General features: G+C 38.9%; 1 protein-coding gene across 1 annotated transcript in view; it reads right to left on the reverse strand.

Annotated features, from left to right (window-relative positions):
• The window catches only part of LOC131237830 (pantothenate kinase 2-like), a 38,229-nt gene extending 24,119 nt beyond the window's left edge, over window positions 1-14,110 (reverse strand). The window contains exons 1-11 of the mRNA XM_058235839.1: window positions 13,890-14,110; window positions 12,706-13,027; window positions 11,607-11,819; window positions 11,363-11,421; window positions 10,176-10,292; window positions 9,406-9,525; window positions 9,034-9,128; window positions 8,429-8,522; window positions 7,511-7,642; window positions 6,415-6,527; window positions 5,613-5,805 (exon numbers count right to left, since the gene is read on the reverse strand). Coding sequence (XP_058091822.1) covers window positions 5,613-5,805; window positions 6,415-6,527; window positions 7,511-7,642; window positions 8,429-8,522; window positions 9,034-9,128; window positions 9,406-9,525; window positions 10,176-10,292; window positions 11,363-11,421; window positions 11,607-11,819; window positions 12,706-12,958 — 1,389 coding nt within the window. The 5' untranslated portion in view covers window positions 12,959-13,027; window positions 13,890-14,110. The remainder of the gene's footprint in view (window positions 1-5,612; window positions 5,806-6,414; window positions 6,528-7,510; window positions 7,643-8,428; window positions 8,523-9,033; window positions 9,129-9,405; window positions 9,526-10,175; window positions 10,293-11,362; window positions 11,422-11,606; window positions 11,820-12,705; window positions 13,028-13,889) is intronic.
• Window positions 14,111-18,071: the final 3,961 nt, after the last annotated feature.

An 18,071-nucleotide genomic window follows, 5' to 3' on the forward strand; every position in this document is an offset into this window, starting at 1 on the left:
AGTCCAAACTTGACTAAGACTTTCTTAAGATACTCCTGAGACAACCAAAGTCTACTCCTTTCCCCGTTCCTATGTACATTAATACCGAAAATCCTCTTTGCAACCCCCAAATCTTTCATTTTGAATGTCCTAGATAACTGGGTCTTCAATATGTTGATTTCAAACATACTATAACTGGCGATAAGCATATCATATATATACAATACCAGTACAATGAATTCCCTATCACTCAATGATTTGAAATAGACACAATGATCGAATTCACTCCTAATAAACCGCTCACTCATCATGAAAAAATCAAAATTTTTGTACCACTGCCTAAGTGACTGTTTCAGGCCGTACAATGATCTCCTCAACCTGCACACCTTATTCACTGACCCTTGTACCTTGAACCCCTCTAGTTATTTCACGTAAATATGTTCTTCCAATTCCCCGTATAGAAAAGTTGCCTTTACATTCAACTGTTCTAATTCCATATTGTATTGGGCAACCAACGCCAATACAAATCTGATAGATACCTGCTTTACAACTAGTGTGAATATTTCGCCAAAGTCAATACCTTCTCTTTTAGCATAGCCCTTCGCAATGAGTCTAGCCTTATACTTATCTAGCTTCTTTCGGAAAATCCACTTACACTCCGGCCAATGGGAAGCTCCACCAGCTCTCACATTTCATTCTTATATAGGGAGTCAATCTCATCCTGCATCGCTGCCATCCACTTCTCTGCATCTATGTCATCAAGAGCTTCCTGAAAAGTAGATGGCCCCCTCATCCGTAATGAGGGCAACTGCAACATGTGAGTAATCTTTGTATCTCAACAGAAACCTACAATCCCCGATGGATTTCTCCTGACCGGCGGTGACTCCACCTGCTCCAGTACCTCTTCCTGCGGCTTACCTTGTTCAAAGGTTTCACCTTTGTCTACTTCAATGTCAACAACCATTTTTTTTTATTTCCTTGTGTTCTTCCTTCCGATATAAGGAACCTTCATTGAATTTGATGTCAGGGCTAAGTATGATTTTTCGCCAAACCCAATTGTACAACCTATACCCTTTAACACCATCACCATAGCCAACAAAAGTACACTTCTTCGTCTTTTGGTCTAGCCTAACTCTCTCAACAGACGGTACATGAGTAAGCATCACAACCAAACACGTGCAACTGCAAGTAGTCAACTTCATGACCACTCCATACTTCCTCTGGGATTTTACAATCTATTGACGTAGATGGGGATCGGTTCACTAAATAACAAGCCGTGTTAACAGCCTCATTCCATAGCTCCTTGCCTATCCCGGCATTACTCAACATACTTCGGTCTCTTTCCAAAAGAGTTCAATTCATACACTCTGCCACACCATTCTGCCCTGATGTATGCCTCACTGTGTTATGCCTTATGATCCCCTCATCTTTACAATACTGATTGAATTCCCTAAAAGTGAACTCTCCGCCGTTATCTGTCCTTAGAACTTTCAACTTTCGCCCAAATTGTTTTTCAACCATGACCTTCCACGATTTGAAGGTGACAAACACATCGGATTTATGTTTTAAAAAATAAACCCCCACCTTTCTAGAGTAGTCATCAATGAACGCGACAAAAGACTATGACCCCCCCTCCAAGAACAACGGACGATGGCCTCCACACATCAGAATGCACATAGTCAAGCAAACCTTTACTAATATGTTTTCCAGTTTTAAAAGACAATTTTGATTGTTTATTGTATATGCAGTACTCACATACATCTAAATCAAAATTCTTAAAAGCAGGAATTAAACCACGATCGAGTAATACCTTCATACTGCGCTTGCTCATGTGGCCTAGGCGTGCATGCCACAAACGCGCTGACATGAAGTCTACTATTGTCGCTATGGCTCCACTTGATATGATGTTACCGATCAACCCGTAGAGATTTTCACTTCTGTGTACCTTTATAACAGTGAGTGCCCCTTTTAAAACCTTCAGGACACCATCATGGGCAGAGAACTTGCAACCAAGAGCATTAAGAGCTCCCAAAGATATCATATATTTTTTCAGATCCGAAACGTGTCTCACATTTGTCAGAGTATGCTTCATCCCATTGAACATTCATATACGAATCGAACCAATTCCAACCATCTTATAGGCATGATCGTTGCCCATAAGTACTAGGCCACCATCATATTCATTGTACATAGCGAACTAACTCCAGTGAGGAAACATGTGATACGATGCACCTATATCCAAAATCCACTCATTATACAAGTGTCCACCTTTGGATACAAACAATACATCGCACGCGTTTGTCTCCTCGCTGGATTCCGAAGAATTGGCGTCTTTGGGATAAGTATTTGATTTCTCCTCTTTGTGGGCTTTATGAGATTTATAGTCCTTCTTCATGTGACCTGTCTTCCCACAATTTATCTTACCCTTACCCGGATCTCGATTACTACCCCACCCCCCCCCCCCCCCCCCTACTTCTCTTGTTAAGACGCTCCTCCCATTGCAAACAGTGCACCTACAAAAGTACCTTTCCCACCGCTATTATTTCTCTGTTGTTTCGACTGAAGAGCAAAGATAACGGTATCGAAGTCCAAGGTATCCTTACCATGGCACAAAGTATCCACCAGATTCTTGTAGGAATTCTGAAGGGACATTAACAATATTAGGGTTTTATCTTCTTCATCAATTTTCACCTCCACACCTATCAATTTGCAAATGAGTTTATTGAAGGCGTTGATGTGTTTAAAGAGATCCGATCCTTCCACCATCTTCAAAGTGTACAATTCTCTTCAGATATAAGCGATTAGAAAGCGATTTTGTCATGTAGAGGCTCTCCAACCTCACCCATAAGCCTGCGGTAGTCGTCTCATTCATCACATTGTAAAGGACATCATCATCTAAGCACAATTGGATTGTGCTTATTGCCTTTGATCTAAGTCATCCCAATTCTCTTTGTTCATCGATTCAGGACATCTCGCTTTGCTAAGGATTGCCTACTGCAACCCTTGCTGAATTAGGAGGGCTTTCATCTTCAATCTCTATAATTCAAAATTATTTTTCCATGTAAATTTCTCTATCTCGCATTTAACATTCGATTCCTTCGAATCCATGTCTCAGATTCGATCTAAAACCCCAACATAATAGCCTACGCTCTGACACCACTTGTTGCGGGCAGCCGCCACTCATTAGGCATGAAAGCAACCTTAGAGCGAATCAAACACGCGAATAAAGAAAAAAAAGACGAGCAAGCACGGAGAATACACAACAATTTACGTGGAAAAACCCTTGCATGAAAAACCACGGCACCAAGCGACAAAACAATCCATTATAGACGAAGAATTACAAGAGGTAGATGATTCATAGATCCGTAAAACCCCCGTCTCTCAAGACAAAATCCTTTCTCAAAACCCTTTTGCTCTCTCCCACGTTCATGTGTGTTCACCCTAATCCTATATTACAACCATATATATAAGGCTTGTATGAAAATAGAAACAAAACTGCACACTTACGCAGAAGTTGCGCAAAACTTCGATTGAACCGTCAATCGAATCAACAACAATTGAGGACCATCGATCGAATTGATGCCACTTTCAATCGAATCGAAGTGCCCAAAAGTGTCTAAAGAGCAAACTTGATTTTCCGGATTTTCTTGATCGGATCAAAGCTAGTTTCAATCGAATCGAAACTGCCAAAATTTGTCCAGTGATTAAACTGCATAATCCAGGATTTTTTCGATTGAATCGGCCATGTTGTTGATTGAATCAAAACCCCTGTTGAAGCACAAGATTGAAGACACCCAATCAACAACACTCCCTCTGGAACATGGTTGTATTCATCTTTGGAATTGACTCTTCCACGGTGCAAATTATGCACCGTTCACCATCAAAACAACCATTTGGTCTTCCTTGAATTCTAACATGGACCCTACTTGGTGCATCCTACACACCGCCCTTCTCTCTTAGAATACCCTTGTGTCCTTCCATTATTCTTACATTGGGTTCCAAGATGGTGCAGCCTAAGCACCATTCTCCCTTAAAACACTACTGTTCTCTACCAAGTCCTACTTGGGACACGGTCAAAGTGCAACCTGTGAACTCTCCCATTATGATGAGCACATTTGTGCTCCTTGTTTGAATCTAACAACGGACTCTATTAGCCATCAGTGAGCACTATCAAAATGGCCCATGCACACTTCCTTTTTAAGAGCCATTAAGCATTGTCAAAGTGCATCCCATGCACTCTTCCTTTTTAAGCATCTCCATGCTTTTGTTTGGGGCCTACCCATGTTCCATTAGAGTGCATACCCATGCACCCTTCACTCTGAGCACCATCAGTGGTCATCCCCAAGCCCACTAGCGGGCCACCCTAAGTATCTACAAGGATGCTCCCTCATTAGTATTCACGGGAGTTAGCCTTGAGAAACATCACAACTCATCCCTAGCCCTATCAGTGTGCCTTCCCTAGTATTTGAAAGGATTCCAGCCCTTTATCTCATCAGCACTCTTCGAGTCCCCGAGTGCATCATCCATGCAATATTTTGCTCCTTTGTGTAGGACCACTTCCTTGAAAGAGAAATGCTCCTATCTATTCCGAAAGGCCATTGGTTCTTGTGCCCTTGAAAGCCAATTAAACATTGTTAGCCTGATCCGCACTACACGTTTTTATCTATTAATGCATCATGGTTATAACTTTTGTTCTTTTCCCAGATCTTGTGCATCTGATAGGTTATGTTTTAATTTATAACTTGGATTATTCCAAGGAGTCCACTGATGACATTCTAGCAAGCAAATTGCATTGACTCGGACAGAGACACAGAGGGACTTGGCTTAACAATTCTTTGACATCAGAAAAGTGTTTGCAACTGGTGATGAACTTGTACAACACATCAGGAAGGCTGTCATGGTACTATATGATGATTTAGCAGCAATTGGCTTGATTGCTTTAGTAGTAATTGGCAAAGTTTCGGCCAGTTTTTTTTTTTTTTTTTTTTTTTTTACACACGCACACACACCCCCACACACTCACGCCTTAGTGGGATTTCACCACCTATGGATACTCAAACCCTTGACTGGGTGTTGAAACTCCTGAGAGTCTACCACCGGAGCAAGAGTAAGGATCCACATTAGTTTTAGTTGGTAAATCAAACTCAGATCGCAATGAAGGAACGTTCTTTGGTCTTAATAGAAGAGCATACACATCCATAACGCATATTATCAATCTCTGACCATAGATTTGTGTGAAGACTTCAGTTACCTCCCAGGTAGACTTGGATTCATATGCAATAGGCTCAAGCTAGGAGCAACACCTACATGTTATTAGGTCTTTCAAAAGCAATGTTCGTAGTATCAATATCGTTACATGTATCGCTTTGGGGTTAGGATCTTCCAATGTGGGAAATTTTTTGAGGCATCCCCCACCTATGTTGGGGCAATGGTATGGATCACCGAACCATGGGCTCATCTGTATGGGATCATGAGCCTCAATGAACTGTATATTTCCCAGGACTTGGGACTTTATAATTCCCCTAGACTCAAATAGCAATAAAGCTCTTCACGCAATGCACACAATGGACTAGGCAGAGAGCCTGCTCAACTAGGACCAAACAAAAGCCATCAGTTCTATATTATACACCTACCTTTTCATTCAGATCCGCAAGTGGCGGGCCGTGAATCTTTCCTCCCACGTAAGGAGCACCCATTGGAAATCGTTCCACTAACTGATGCACCATCAAGTCATCAAGACCATGCTTTTCATAGCTCATGAAAGCACCCAGAGCTCCCAGAAATCCTTCATGGCGTAAAAACATTGCTTGTGCTTGACCTTTCGACCTGTGGATGGATGAAATGTTGAGTTGACAATATATGGGAAGGAAATTGGAAATGATAGGAATAACAGATACAAGGAAGACTACGAGCAATATTTACAATCCTTAAACTACCATATGAAAAACAAGGATGACATAACATAATGATTCAAAGAATTCATTTCAGTTTAATCTAGTAATGGCATCCAGAGCTTTGCCAAGCCCACACACTCTAAATCTGGTCATGCATCCAAATTTAGCACATATGTGCAATGCACAAGCCATGCATCAGGTGGAGCCCACCATGTAGATGATGTATGCAATGCGTAAATCAGCCTAGTCAATTCATCAGGTAGGCCACGCGTACAACGCCAGGTACCACATTCAATCTCATGCGCGACCAACTTTGTCAATGAACTTATTTGAGTTTCGGGCCAGATCATCTACACAGTAAGACCCAACTGATGCATTGTCAAATATTCCACGTGCATGTCAGATTGGGCACATGTGACCACCTGTAGAGCTGGATGTGGAAAGGAGCCTGTGGACATAGCAAAACTCATGGTAACCAAACTAGAAAACTAAGACCACAGTCTTCAAAGATTGAGAAAGTTGTAATACACATGCTGGTTACCAGAACTTTACTGCAAAGGAGATAGTGTCCATGGTGTATGCGTGACCGCGTATGAAAAATCCTCCAAAAAAGATCCGCTTGAGCCCATAGCGAAGTGCATTCAAGTAGGAGATCTAGCATGCAGAGACTGAATTACACAAACGCCACACTTATGCTAACTTATCTCATGCATGAGAATCATGGTTAGCTTATAATCCGCTAAAATAGCGTCAGTCAAAAATATATTAGATACATAAATGAACAACAGGGTGTAAGATGAATAACTTCAGACAATCAAGATGCCAAAACAACCTCAAAAGCAGAAACTGCACCAAGAGGGCAGAAAATAATTTAAAATCAAGGTGATGCAAAGCATAAATTCAATCTCAAAAACAACATGGATTGCAGCTATTTCTTCTATAGGTAGGGATGTCAATAGGCCAGGTCCGCTTCGCCCCAGGCCAGGGTCAGCCTAAGCAAGGCCTGCTGGCAAGGCCTTTTTCGGCTATAAATGGGCCTGATTAGGCTACTTCTGGGCCTGAAAAGAAAATGTTTTTGGACCTGATGCCCAGGGCCAGCCTGTTTATTGTTGGGCCTGGAAATCAGGCAGATGCCCCAGCCAGTAATGGGCCTTCAAACAGGTTCATCTGTTCAGCAGCAGATTTTCCCCGTAAAGATACTTAATCCATTGTACTTATTAGGAACATGGGTCAAGGCGGACAAGGGAAAGACCTAAAAGAACTGGGCTCGAGGTGGTAAGACAGGCCATTCACTTACCAGGGCTCAAATCCTGGTCTTCTGACTCAGCAACTCACACCAACTCATTTGGTTCTGAGTCGAGTCACGACCCAACCAGGCTGGTTTTTTTTTTTGTTTTTTTTTTTTTTGTTGGGGGGGGGGGGTCATTATAGCGAACCAGAGTCCGAGTCGATTCAGACAAGTTAGCAATCCATGGCTTGGATTGGAATGATGGGTGAAACATGATTCACAAAGCCAACCTAAATAGCTATGACAATGATAATTAATGTTAGTCGTGGTGATGGTAGTGGCAGTGATGGTGATGGTGGTGACGGTGATTGTGATGATGACTACTTAGGGACATCTTTGAGCAACTCACCTGCCCAATGTTGTATGAAATCATTCGCAAGAGGGAAAGGGAAATATCTTCAGGTCTGTAGTCTGAAAGCTCCTTATTTTCAGAAATTGCCTTTCCAAAGCTGGAAGCAATGGTTGATGCTGAGAGCCCAATCTGCAATGATCCAAAATTTTGAGGAATCATTCACCATTCTAATATGAAAATTGGGAAACCAAAATGGATCCTTAGCAATATCTTTGCCTGAAAATCTAACACGCACAGTTTCATTCAATTGAACCATTGTTTAAATTAGTAATGTCGATAACTAGCCGAGCTGATGCTATACATCTTTCCATACAAATTAATGCAATGATTCTTGTTTCGGAGACCAGATGGATAAGCAAATCAATTTCAGTAACCTGCTACCTGATCAAAACTTATAAATGCTACCATCAAGCTGAAACCAGGAACATTTCACAATGAGCATTTGTAGTCAGGAATCATAGGATACTGAACTTCAGCAAACATACAGTTCGTTGAGGTGCAGCAACCCAGACATGTGGGGTCTACGAGTGCTTACGTGATAAGCCCTTTGTGGATAGGAGAGGCCTCAAATCTCTCAGGCTGCAAGATCCTAACTCTTTGATCAAAGGCCTACATATAAACAGTTAAGTGTAACTGTTGAAAGAATGGATGAAGATCCTCCAACCCCGAAGATTTTTGGGGCATCCCCCATCCACAGCAAGGTCCATCAGATTAACAGTCTGGATCAAAACAAGGGCTCCACATGCATGAATTCCTGCGCCCCAGGAAACGGTAGGCTTCTTGAGACTCTTATCCTGTAATTTCACAATATCAGCATCTTAACTCCCATACCGTCACTACCCATGCAGAGTTTTAGTTTTTATGTAACTTCACTTGAGAAAAGGTCTAGATAGAAAAGAAAAGAACAGGATATACCTTGGAATAGTCCATACCACCATAGATGTCTCCAACAAGCATGTCTATTGTTCTATTATCTCCCCATTGACTCAACTCCAGCAGCTCATCAAAGCTGGAATATGAAATCAATGCAAGTATTCTAAGTAAGGGCCTAAATTTGGGTCCTGTTTGCATGTACCCCAGAATGAGAATTATTATTATTATTTTTATTTTTTTTGAAAGATAACGCAAAATATTATATTAAAAGGAAGAAAACAAAGAGAGCAGCAGCACAAATCTGCTGAGATAGCAGAACTGCTAAGCGATTAAAAAGTCAAAATTACAAATGCAGATGGCAAGATGCATTATACACTATATAGTGCCCCAGAATGAGAATTGAACTGAACAAGGCCCAACCAAGTGCACATCTATATAGTGCATCCCGCAAAATGCAGATGGCAAGATGCATTAAACACTTCCTACAAATATGAATGTGAGGATAACAGATCAAACCCGTTACCATCACATTCTCAATTTGGGTAGTGGATGCATGGGGTCCCCGCCTGCAATTCAGGTATGCCCAAACTGGTCCATAAGCTAGATGACAAACAACAATTCTAGAACCTAAAAAACATTAAAACTACCTCTTGCACTTTGTTAAAAGCCTTCCCAAGCCCCAATAAGTACCACCTCCAACATTCGTCCCACTGACCCGCTGAAAGTTCCCATCTCCATCCACCTATAACCAGCTGAAGATAAATGAAACAGCTAGAAATCATGGTTTTAAGACTCACCTGAATCTGGAGCAACTCAGAGGAGTCAAAATGGACTCGGTGGGACCCAATTCATTTGACACCACGAGTTACCCCCAACTCGGGTGAGTCACGACTCGACACAAGGCCGAATGAGTCAATCTGAGCCACCAAGTCTTTTAACCATGCTAGAAATACTAGTAAAAGATTTAATAAAAGTGACACTTGAGCAAGGACTCGAAACATAATATAGAATATATATACCTTGATTATGCTGACACCAGAACCAATATTAACAAGAAGGTAGGGAAACAAATCGTTGTGGTCAATCTGCACAAATTCCTTCTGGCCCTCCATGTGGGTGAAAGCTTCATGCCGGATTGCCTATGAAAGCACCAGTTAGAAATCTCTCTCAAGAAATGTGCAAGAGTACTCTAAAAATAATCCACAAGAAGTGACCTCGTGATGTAAAATACCCAAAAAGAGTTGAAAGCAACATAGAATACATTGTTTCATAATTGTATAGCTTTTTTTACTGTCCACACAATCTAAGGTTGTTTCTGGGTTCCTAGTTGAATTGAATTGGAATAATTAGTTCAACAAAGTGGAAATGACCATATTGCAATTACCTTTCTTACTATTTGCATTAGGGGATAGTCTCAAAATGGCAGTTACGCTTCTTTAAATTTAGACTTGAGAGGAACATAAATGCGACTTGAGGGTTAATTCATCACTGAGAATACTGAAGAAGTTAAATACAATTTGGTCATTACTTGTCCGATGTTGTAATGATTGTAATTCAATTCAAAAGTGCATCCAAACATAAGTAAAGCTATTAAACTAAAAACTGTTAGCATCAAACCATTATGTAATAAAAAATTCAAAATAATGGCTCATCATCAGTCTTAGCATACATAGTGAAAGAAAGGAAGTAGCATCATCCTTCTGGACGTTCTAATCCTACTAAATGCACGTGCACACACGTGTTCTACCCACCCACCCACCAAAAGATTAACATGGGATCAGGATCGCACCTTAAGCAAAAAATTTGCCCCAGCTACAAGACAATCCATTTCATCTTCCTTGTCAATACTAACCCCGAGCCTCTCTTTGAAGATATCCGCGAATTTGGATGCTCCACCACCTGTGGCCTTCCCATGAACAATAGTAAGTTAAAGAATCCACATGCATTAGGAGCAAATAGAATGTGATTGTCCATAGCAAACAATGGGTCATTGGAACAAATCATGGAAGGGGGGGCAAAAATTAAGTAGGAAATTATTTCCAGCTTCCAAATATTATTACTCATATACCAGACCAATTCTGACACTATCCAACCTAAACCATTCTTCTGTAAGTAGCTATTTAGAAACTAACGAACATGAGCCTTTAAGGAAGTGAACCTTTTCGCTGTGGTAGTTAATTTTCCAATAAGGCCATGTTTGGAAACGATGGATTCCATGCCAAACAATGGAAAAGAATTTTCCTTTGATGTGCCGATTGTTGTTGTTTGGATAGCAAAGAAAAGGGTGGACTCCACAAGCAATTATTATACTTTTCCATAATTTGGATTCTTGGCACAAGAAACTAGGTGAATATTGTGAGAGGAATATGCGATTTCCACTTGCTATCCAAACAAAAACTCAAAATCGGAATCCATGTTTCAACAGTTCTCACAGAAATCATCATTGGATTATTTTTATTTATTCTTTCTTTTGCCTTGGATTCCACCTATCCAAACATGCTGTAAAATAAAATTTATGGTTCAATATCAATAACGAATCAATTTCACAGCATCTAGGTAGATTGTTAGATGAAAAATTCACACACTTTATATAAATTCAGTTTTCTGTGAATTGATTTATTCATGAAAATATTTGGATGAAATATATCCTACAACCACCAGGTAGGCCTGTTTTTAAGGAAATATGTAACCCATTCCCAAATTCCATGTGGAACTCAAGTATACCATCTCCATTGGGAAAAGATAAAATTTGTTACGGACCTTACCAACACTGCTAGCTTGAGTTTAAATAGTGAAAACCATACGTTGACAATGTTTAAGGTTGCATTTGGATGAACAACAGTGCAATTGAATTGTATCGCAAAGATTCACCTTAATTGTAATTTGGTTATTTCCACTTATTAGGCTATTTATTGCAATTCAACTCAACAGTGCCTCCAAATGCATCCTAGGACTAGTCCCTAATATAGAGATTACCTTAATTATTGCATTGTCATTAGAAGGATTCCCAGAACGCCACGAATGTGAATCAATCCCTACGAAATTGAATTAACTAGAATAAGCACAAAATATTGGCATAAACAGAGTAATTTCTACAAATAAATCATAGAAAAAGTGTAAAGAAAAGATAATTACAGAGAGTTGCACTAAAGTGCAAAGAAAAGCAGTACATTTTAGTGTTTTACTTTGGCAGCCATGAATAAAAAACACATAAACATACCACCACGATGAAGCTGCTTGGAAGAAATAAAATCCAAGCACTCATTCAGATTCCCAGTCTCAAACTTCACAAAGTGGAGTCGCCCGCCAAGAATAGGATAGCTCCTCCTATTACCATTGGATATCCCCAGCCTCTCCATTATGGTCCTTCTCCTCCTGTCGTCAGCTGAATTTTCCTCACGTCTTGAGAAATAGACCAACTTAATCAGAGACCCTATCAATACAACAGTCCAATAAAAGTATCAGCAATATGTGAAGCTGGATGACCGTCCCCATATATGTCATTTTTAACCCAAATGTTCAAAATCATATTAAAGAAAGAAATCTCTAAAAATGGAAATATCAGCTGAGAACTATTGAAAAGAAGAAGGACAAAATCTATCGCAACACAAGTTAGAGATGACGTTGAATGGTAATCTCATTTTCAAATCAAAAGTACGAATGATGGTCAGATTATTTTACAGCACCAGCCACCTTAAGTTCCTCTTCCATTACGATTACAAACCTCAAAAATTCACCTCACAAGTGAAGCCTGCTTTGAATTATGAACCAGATGAAATATAGATCTCGAGGAAATAATGGCAGACATACAAAATCTAATCTCGAAAGAGAAACATCTTGAAAATGTAAAAGTGGCAGACGTCCAAATATCCATAAAACGCTGAAGAAAGTAAAACCCATCTCAGAAATGTCGAATGAGAAAACTAGAAGCCAACACGAAACAGGAAAAGTCATATTCATCTTATATAACAAAATCAGAATACTAATCAAAGTCAGAAGAGAAAATGCAAAAAGGAGAAGAAGACAGGAAACATGCAGAATCTAGACCACAGTGCACAGAATCTAGTAAAGTAAAAAAACAGATACTCAAAAAAGAAAAGAAAAGGCACATGACCAACATAATCTACAAGGGGGAGGGTTGCGGCGAGAGAGAGAGAGTGAGAGATCTAGCATAAAACCCACAAAATTCTCCTATTCAAAATCACCCCAAATCAGAAAACAAAATCAAACACACCCACACGAATTTATTACAATTCAATGCAAGAATCCAACAAAACACAACATATGCACAAAACCAAAAACATCTATTTCTCATGTACCTCCAATGTCCAGAGCCAGATGAGAGATGTCATCAGACTGGTTAGGCAACAGAATTGTTGGATTCCGCTCTTCAAAATTGCCTTGGATGGCGGCACCGCTGAGATCAAGCTGCGGCCGGGAGCTTGATCGATGAATGGAATTTGGCGCTGGTGCCATCTCTCTCTCCCCCTCTTCTTTCTCCTCCTCGTCTTTCTCAATGTCCCTTTTATCGAGGACTTGAGGAACTGCTTTTTCTTTAGTTAGATCAGCCATTAAACCAAAATTCCCTCCACCTGCTGCCTACCCCCAACTGTCCTTGGTAACCGTAATTGGCGGATAACCCTATATCACAGTAACAAAAAAATATTTAATAAACTAAAATAATTATATTTTTTAAAAATATAAGTAATAAACAAAAAGTGTAAGAATTTTTTTTCTTTTTTTAAAAAATTAAAATCAAAACCAATGTTTTATATTGTGTACTATCCAGCTGCAAAATATAAATAAAATCCAGAAATTTTGATTGTTGATAGAAAACAGTAAAATCAAAACCCAAATTTATTCTGAAACTATAACTCAATCTGCAAAAACCCAAATCAAGTTTATGTTTTTTTTTCGTCTTTTTTTTTTTTATTCATTGCAGTCAGAAATAGAAAATTTAAAAATAAAAAACAATTAAATTTATTTTTCTTATTTTTAAATTTAAATATTCCTTGAGAAAGTAAAGCCCAGAGAGTGAAAAGATGGAGGGAAACCCAATAAGAACAAGAAAATTACATAAAAGCAATAAGAATCAAAACCCAGATTTTATTTTGAATGTAGTATCTAATCTTTAAAAAAACCAACTCGAGTTTCTCGGTTTTTTCTTCTTTTTTTTTTTTTTAAAATTCATTGAAGAAAACAAATAAAATACAGAAAAAGAAAAGGACAGAAGAAAACAAAAGAAACAGGCAAAACTGTTGAAAAACAAAAAAACAAAACGTTCAAAGACAAGATTTATTTTGTAATTAAAATCAATACACAAATAGCCACTACCCAAGTAACTTTTCTGCTGGATTTTATTTTATTTTTTTTTATTTTAAGTAAAACATACCCGAAAAAAAAATGAAAAATCATCCAATAAAAAAGCATTAATAATCAAAACTCAAATGTTAATAAATTTCAATTAAACACACATTAGAGGATATGCAAGAGCCAAAATCACCTTCCTGAAAAAACTCCTGACGAAAAGGAGAAAATAATCCAAAATATACTAAAAATAAAAACAAAAAAATGAAAATTGAGTCCCCACAATCTTCATTCAATTACAAATAAACCCAAGTTAGTAAAACCAAATGCTCTCTCTCTCTCCTCTCTCTCTCTCTCTCTCATCAGCAGGCAAATGAGAGAGAGAATGGAAAGGAGTCGAAGCTTTTTTTTTCTTGCTTTGAGGAATCAAAAGCCATTCGCTCCCGATTCGGTTTATTCTCGTGTGATACTCCGGCAGAGTGTGATAGATGATACGCATGCACTTTGAAATTGCATACGTGGAATACAAGTGGTCCAGATTGTTTATCTCGGTTTAGATGTATCATCAACCAAAATTTCAGTTTATTTGATTGTCTGATTACCGGATTGATTGGCATCTATTGGACGGTTCAGAATGAAAAAAATCTAATGGTCCTATTTTAGCAAAAAATGTATGTACAGATCAAGGTTAGGATTGCTCAAACAATATCATTTTTTTCGAATATGAATTATTGATAGTGGGATCCACAATTTAGTCGGTTTAATTATATTTAATAAATTCCACGTGGTCAATTTCTGAGTGCCAGTGTATCAAACCTCATACTCTGCCAGAATATCAAAAACTCTGCTTTTAAGCTCACGGATTCTCTGTCGCGTTGGAAAGGAAGAACTCTACACGCCGGACGCGGATTGCGTCCTACCCACGCCCGTCTCCAGCTGGGAATGGGTAGGAGTTTTGAGTGGCCAACGTGATGTATGGGTCTTATCTACACCGTCCATTCATTTTTTCGTATCATTTTAGGATATATTCCGAAAAATAAGGCAGGTACAAGTCATTTTTGGACTACACAATTGGAATTTAACTTTTACCGTTGAAAACTTCTTGCGGGCCACAGAAGTTTTGGATAGAGCTGATATTTGTGTTTTCTCTTCATCCAGATCTACGAAACTTTATGAATAGGTTGGATGGAAAATAAACATCATGGTGGGCCCTAGAAAATTTTCAACGGTGAGAATCATACTCACCGCTGATTCCTGTGGTGTCGTCTACTTAAGACTTTGATATGAATTATTTTTGGGCCCATACTATAATGATAGGAAAAAATGGATGGACGGTGTGGATAAGACCTATACATCACGGTGGCCACTAAAAGCGGTAGGACGCAATCCGTGTCCCTACACACCACCTTATGTGTAATCTTGGCCCACGTTTGAGGGGATCTAATCCGTCAATCAGGTGTGTCCCATTCTAGTATACGGTTGAAATCCATTATCTAATAATATTCGGAGTTTGAACGTGTAATCTCCCGTTGGAATCGAATATCTACCGTTGAGACGTCTGGATGCGTATTACTTATACACGCGCATGACAAAGCAACGACTAAACACAGCGGTCGAAGTAGGTCCTTTGTTAATCAGGCGACGCATGATGCTTCGTAAGCATGCACGGGAACTTGTATATGTGGTATATATTTGGAAAAATCCAACCGTCTGATTAGTGGAGACCACTTTAGATGGGATATATCCTTATTATATATGATCCTCACTGCTAATTAATGGACATTTTCTTGTCGAATTTGCATGGCCTAGCAATTTGTGTTTTATCCGTTTTAACATTTTTCCTAAAATTATATGATCAGGATCATATATTTCAGTTTAATGTAGGGTCATTCATAGTGTGGTCCACTAATTGGTCATTTTATTTTGAACTATTAAATTGCCGTGTATACTTCTTCATGTATACAGCATACTTGAACTATTAAATGACCTTCGACGACCGGCCTACTTTTGTGGATACGTTACGGACGCGGAATGCGTCCTACCCCCGCCCGGACAGTAATCCTTCCGGGCATGGCTATATGGGGCCCACGTGATTTAAGTATTTTATCCACGCCGTTCACCGCTTTTTTCGTGTCAATTTAAGGTACGATCTTAAAAATTAGACAGGTCCACAGCTCCAGTGGACCACTCCAAAGGAAGCTACACTGATAATGACACCCACCGTTGAAACCTTTATAAGTGCCAACGTGATGTTTTTTTTACCATCCAACCTATTCATAAGGTTATGTAGACGTGGATGAAGTGAAAACACAAATATCAGGTTAATCCGAAACTTCTTGAGCTCCCAAGAAGTTTTTAACGGTGGACGTTCAATCTCCACCTTGTGGTCCAATTAAACTTGTAATTACCTCATCTTTTGGTCCACGTAGCCCTGCCCGCGTCCATATGTTACACCGTACAGGGAAGCGGATTGCGACCTGCCCCAGCCGCATGAACTCGGCCTGGAAAAGGGGCTCCGTGGGGCCCACTGTGATGTATGGGTTTCATCCCTTAATTCCATTTATTTTTTCAGATAATTTTAAACTAATAAGCTAAAAAATTAGGCAAAAACATGTTGTATTTTGTTTTTAAATAATATTAAATTTTGATTTTTCAAATTTTCGGTGGTTTCCCAATACATCTAAATTTTGGAGTTTTGAGGTGTGGGTTTTGTCTCACATTGAAATTGACAAAGAAAATTCTCTTATTTATAAGATAGACTTTTTACCTTGGGCTTGAGCCCCATTCAAGGGGCATATAAATTTGATCTTCTGGGGGGCTATGCCAATAGCTCTAATTTATGTCATTGACCACACGCGCGTGCCGACTCGAGCCGTGCCGAATCCGTGTGGGCACAGGTACAGATGCGGTGTGAGTGTACTCGCGTGGGGTGTTGTGTGTATAGATACTCGCGAGACTTTATTTGCAAGAGTGTACTCGCCGTTCCGGTTGGCCCCATCTGTTGGGGGGTTCGGAGTCTATATAATAACTTTTGTTCTAGTTTCAAATATACGAAAATCCATTTATAAAACTCTCTCTGTTATTCTGGTTTAAGAATGTTATTGAGTTCATCGTTGAGTCAACTCAAAACTTTCGGATTAAACTGCAAGTAGTTCGAACCCGCGTACAGTAAGTGCACCGCTGGGACCGGGTCATAGTCGTTGTATCTTGGAGGTCGATTGCTCTAAAAATCTGTTGTACTTGGGACGTTGTCCAAGGGAAGTAAATTTGATTTCAAGCCGAGTTACTTAGTCACGCCTCGACTCAATTCAATAAGTCTTTTTTCTAATTTTTTTTTTCTCGATTTTAATAGTCTATTTAATTCAACCAAATATTCCAACAATACAAGGCTCAAGTGGACCACACTATGAATTAAATACTTGCCATTGAAAACTTTTTTAAAAGCCACTAAGTTTTTATCAAGATTATGTTTGTGTTTACGTTGTTAACATGCTAAATAAGGCAATTTAACGTCGCACTCAGCCTTAAGAAAGTTTGAAGGATGGTTGTTATTATAACCACTTTGTATTTTGCATCATCCATATGTTTAACTTTTGTCTCTCATATTATAAAAATCTAGAAAAATGAATGGACGGTGTGCATCAAACCCATACATCACAACGGGCCTCCATGGGGACTTTATTCAAACCTCATCGGTCCAATCAGAAAGGGATTTGATTGGGACATGTGCTGCAGTGTATTTAATTAGTCAAGTGACGAAATCAAGTCACCACCTTGGTCTTTATAGTATAATATATTACGGTGGTATATTTATTGTTTCAAATTTTCAATCAATGAAACTCTTCTCTAATATCGTATTAAATAATTATTTATTCTAAAAGCTTGAGCCTTTAAAATAATATATTAATATACGTCAATAGACTTTAAATGTAGCCCTACTAATGATGAAACAACTCGATCATTCTGTCAAGTACTCTTCATGCAGGACCTATAATATTCATGTCATACATAAGTCAAGAGGTTAACAAGAAAGATCATGTAACACACACAGACTATAGTACTTTTGGGATTAGTTTTCTAACATCATAATTCTTATTTGCAGATGGCATCATTACATACTCATATAAGAATTAGAGTGAAATAAATGTAATATAGCTGATCTATATAAGTATGATAGTTATAGCCTACTTGGGATGGAGGATAGTTCATGGCAAGAACTCCTTGGTTTTCCTCTAAAATAAAAACCTCTCTATAGCAACCCTTATGTCTAAAGATTGTTAAATATGTATATTAGAGTAGAAATACTAATTAATGAAAGAATCCACTACATTGTGAGTGTTCGAAAAAAAAAAAATACTTGAACATGTATGCCTATATG

Source organism: Magnolia sinica, chromosome 2 (genome assembly GCF_029962835.1).
Source record: "Magnolia sinica isolate HGM2019 chromosome 2, MsV1, whole genome shotgun sequence".
Lineage (NCBI taxonomy): Eukaryota > Viridiplantae > Streptophyta > Magnoliopsida > Magnoliales > Magnoliaceae > Magnolia > Magnolia sinica.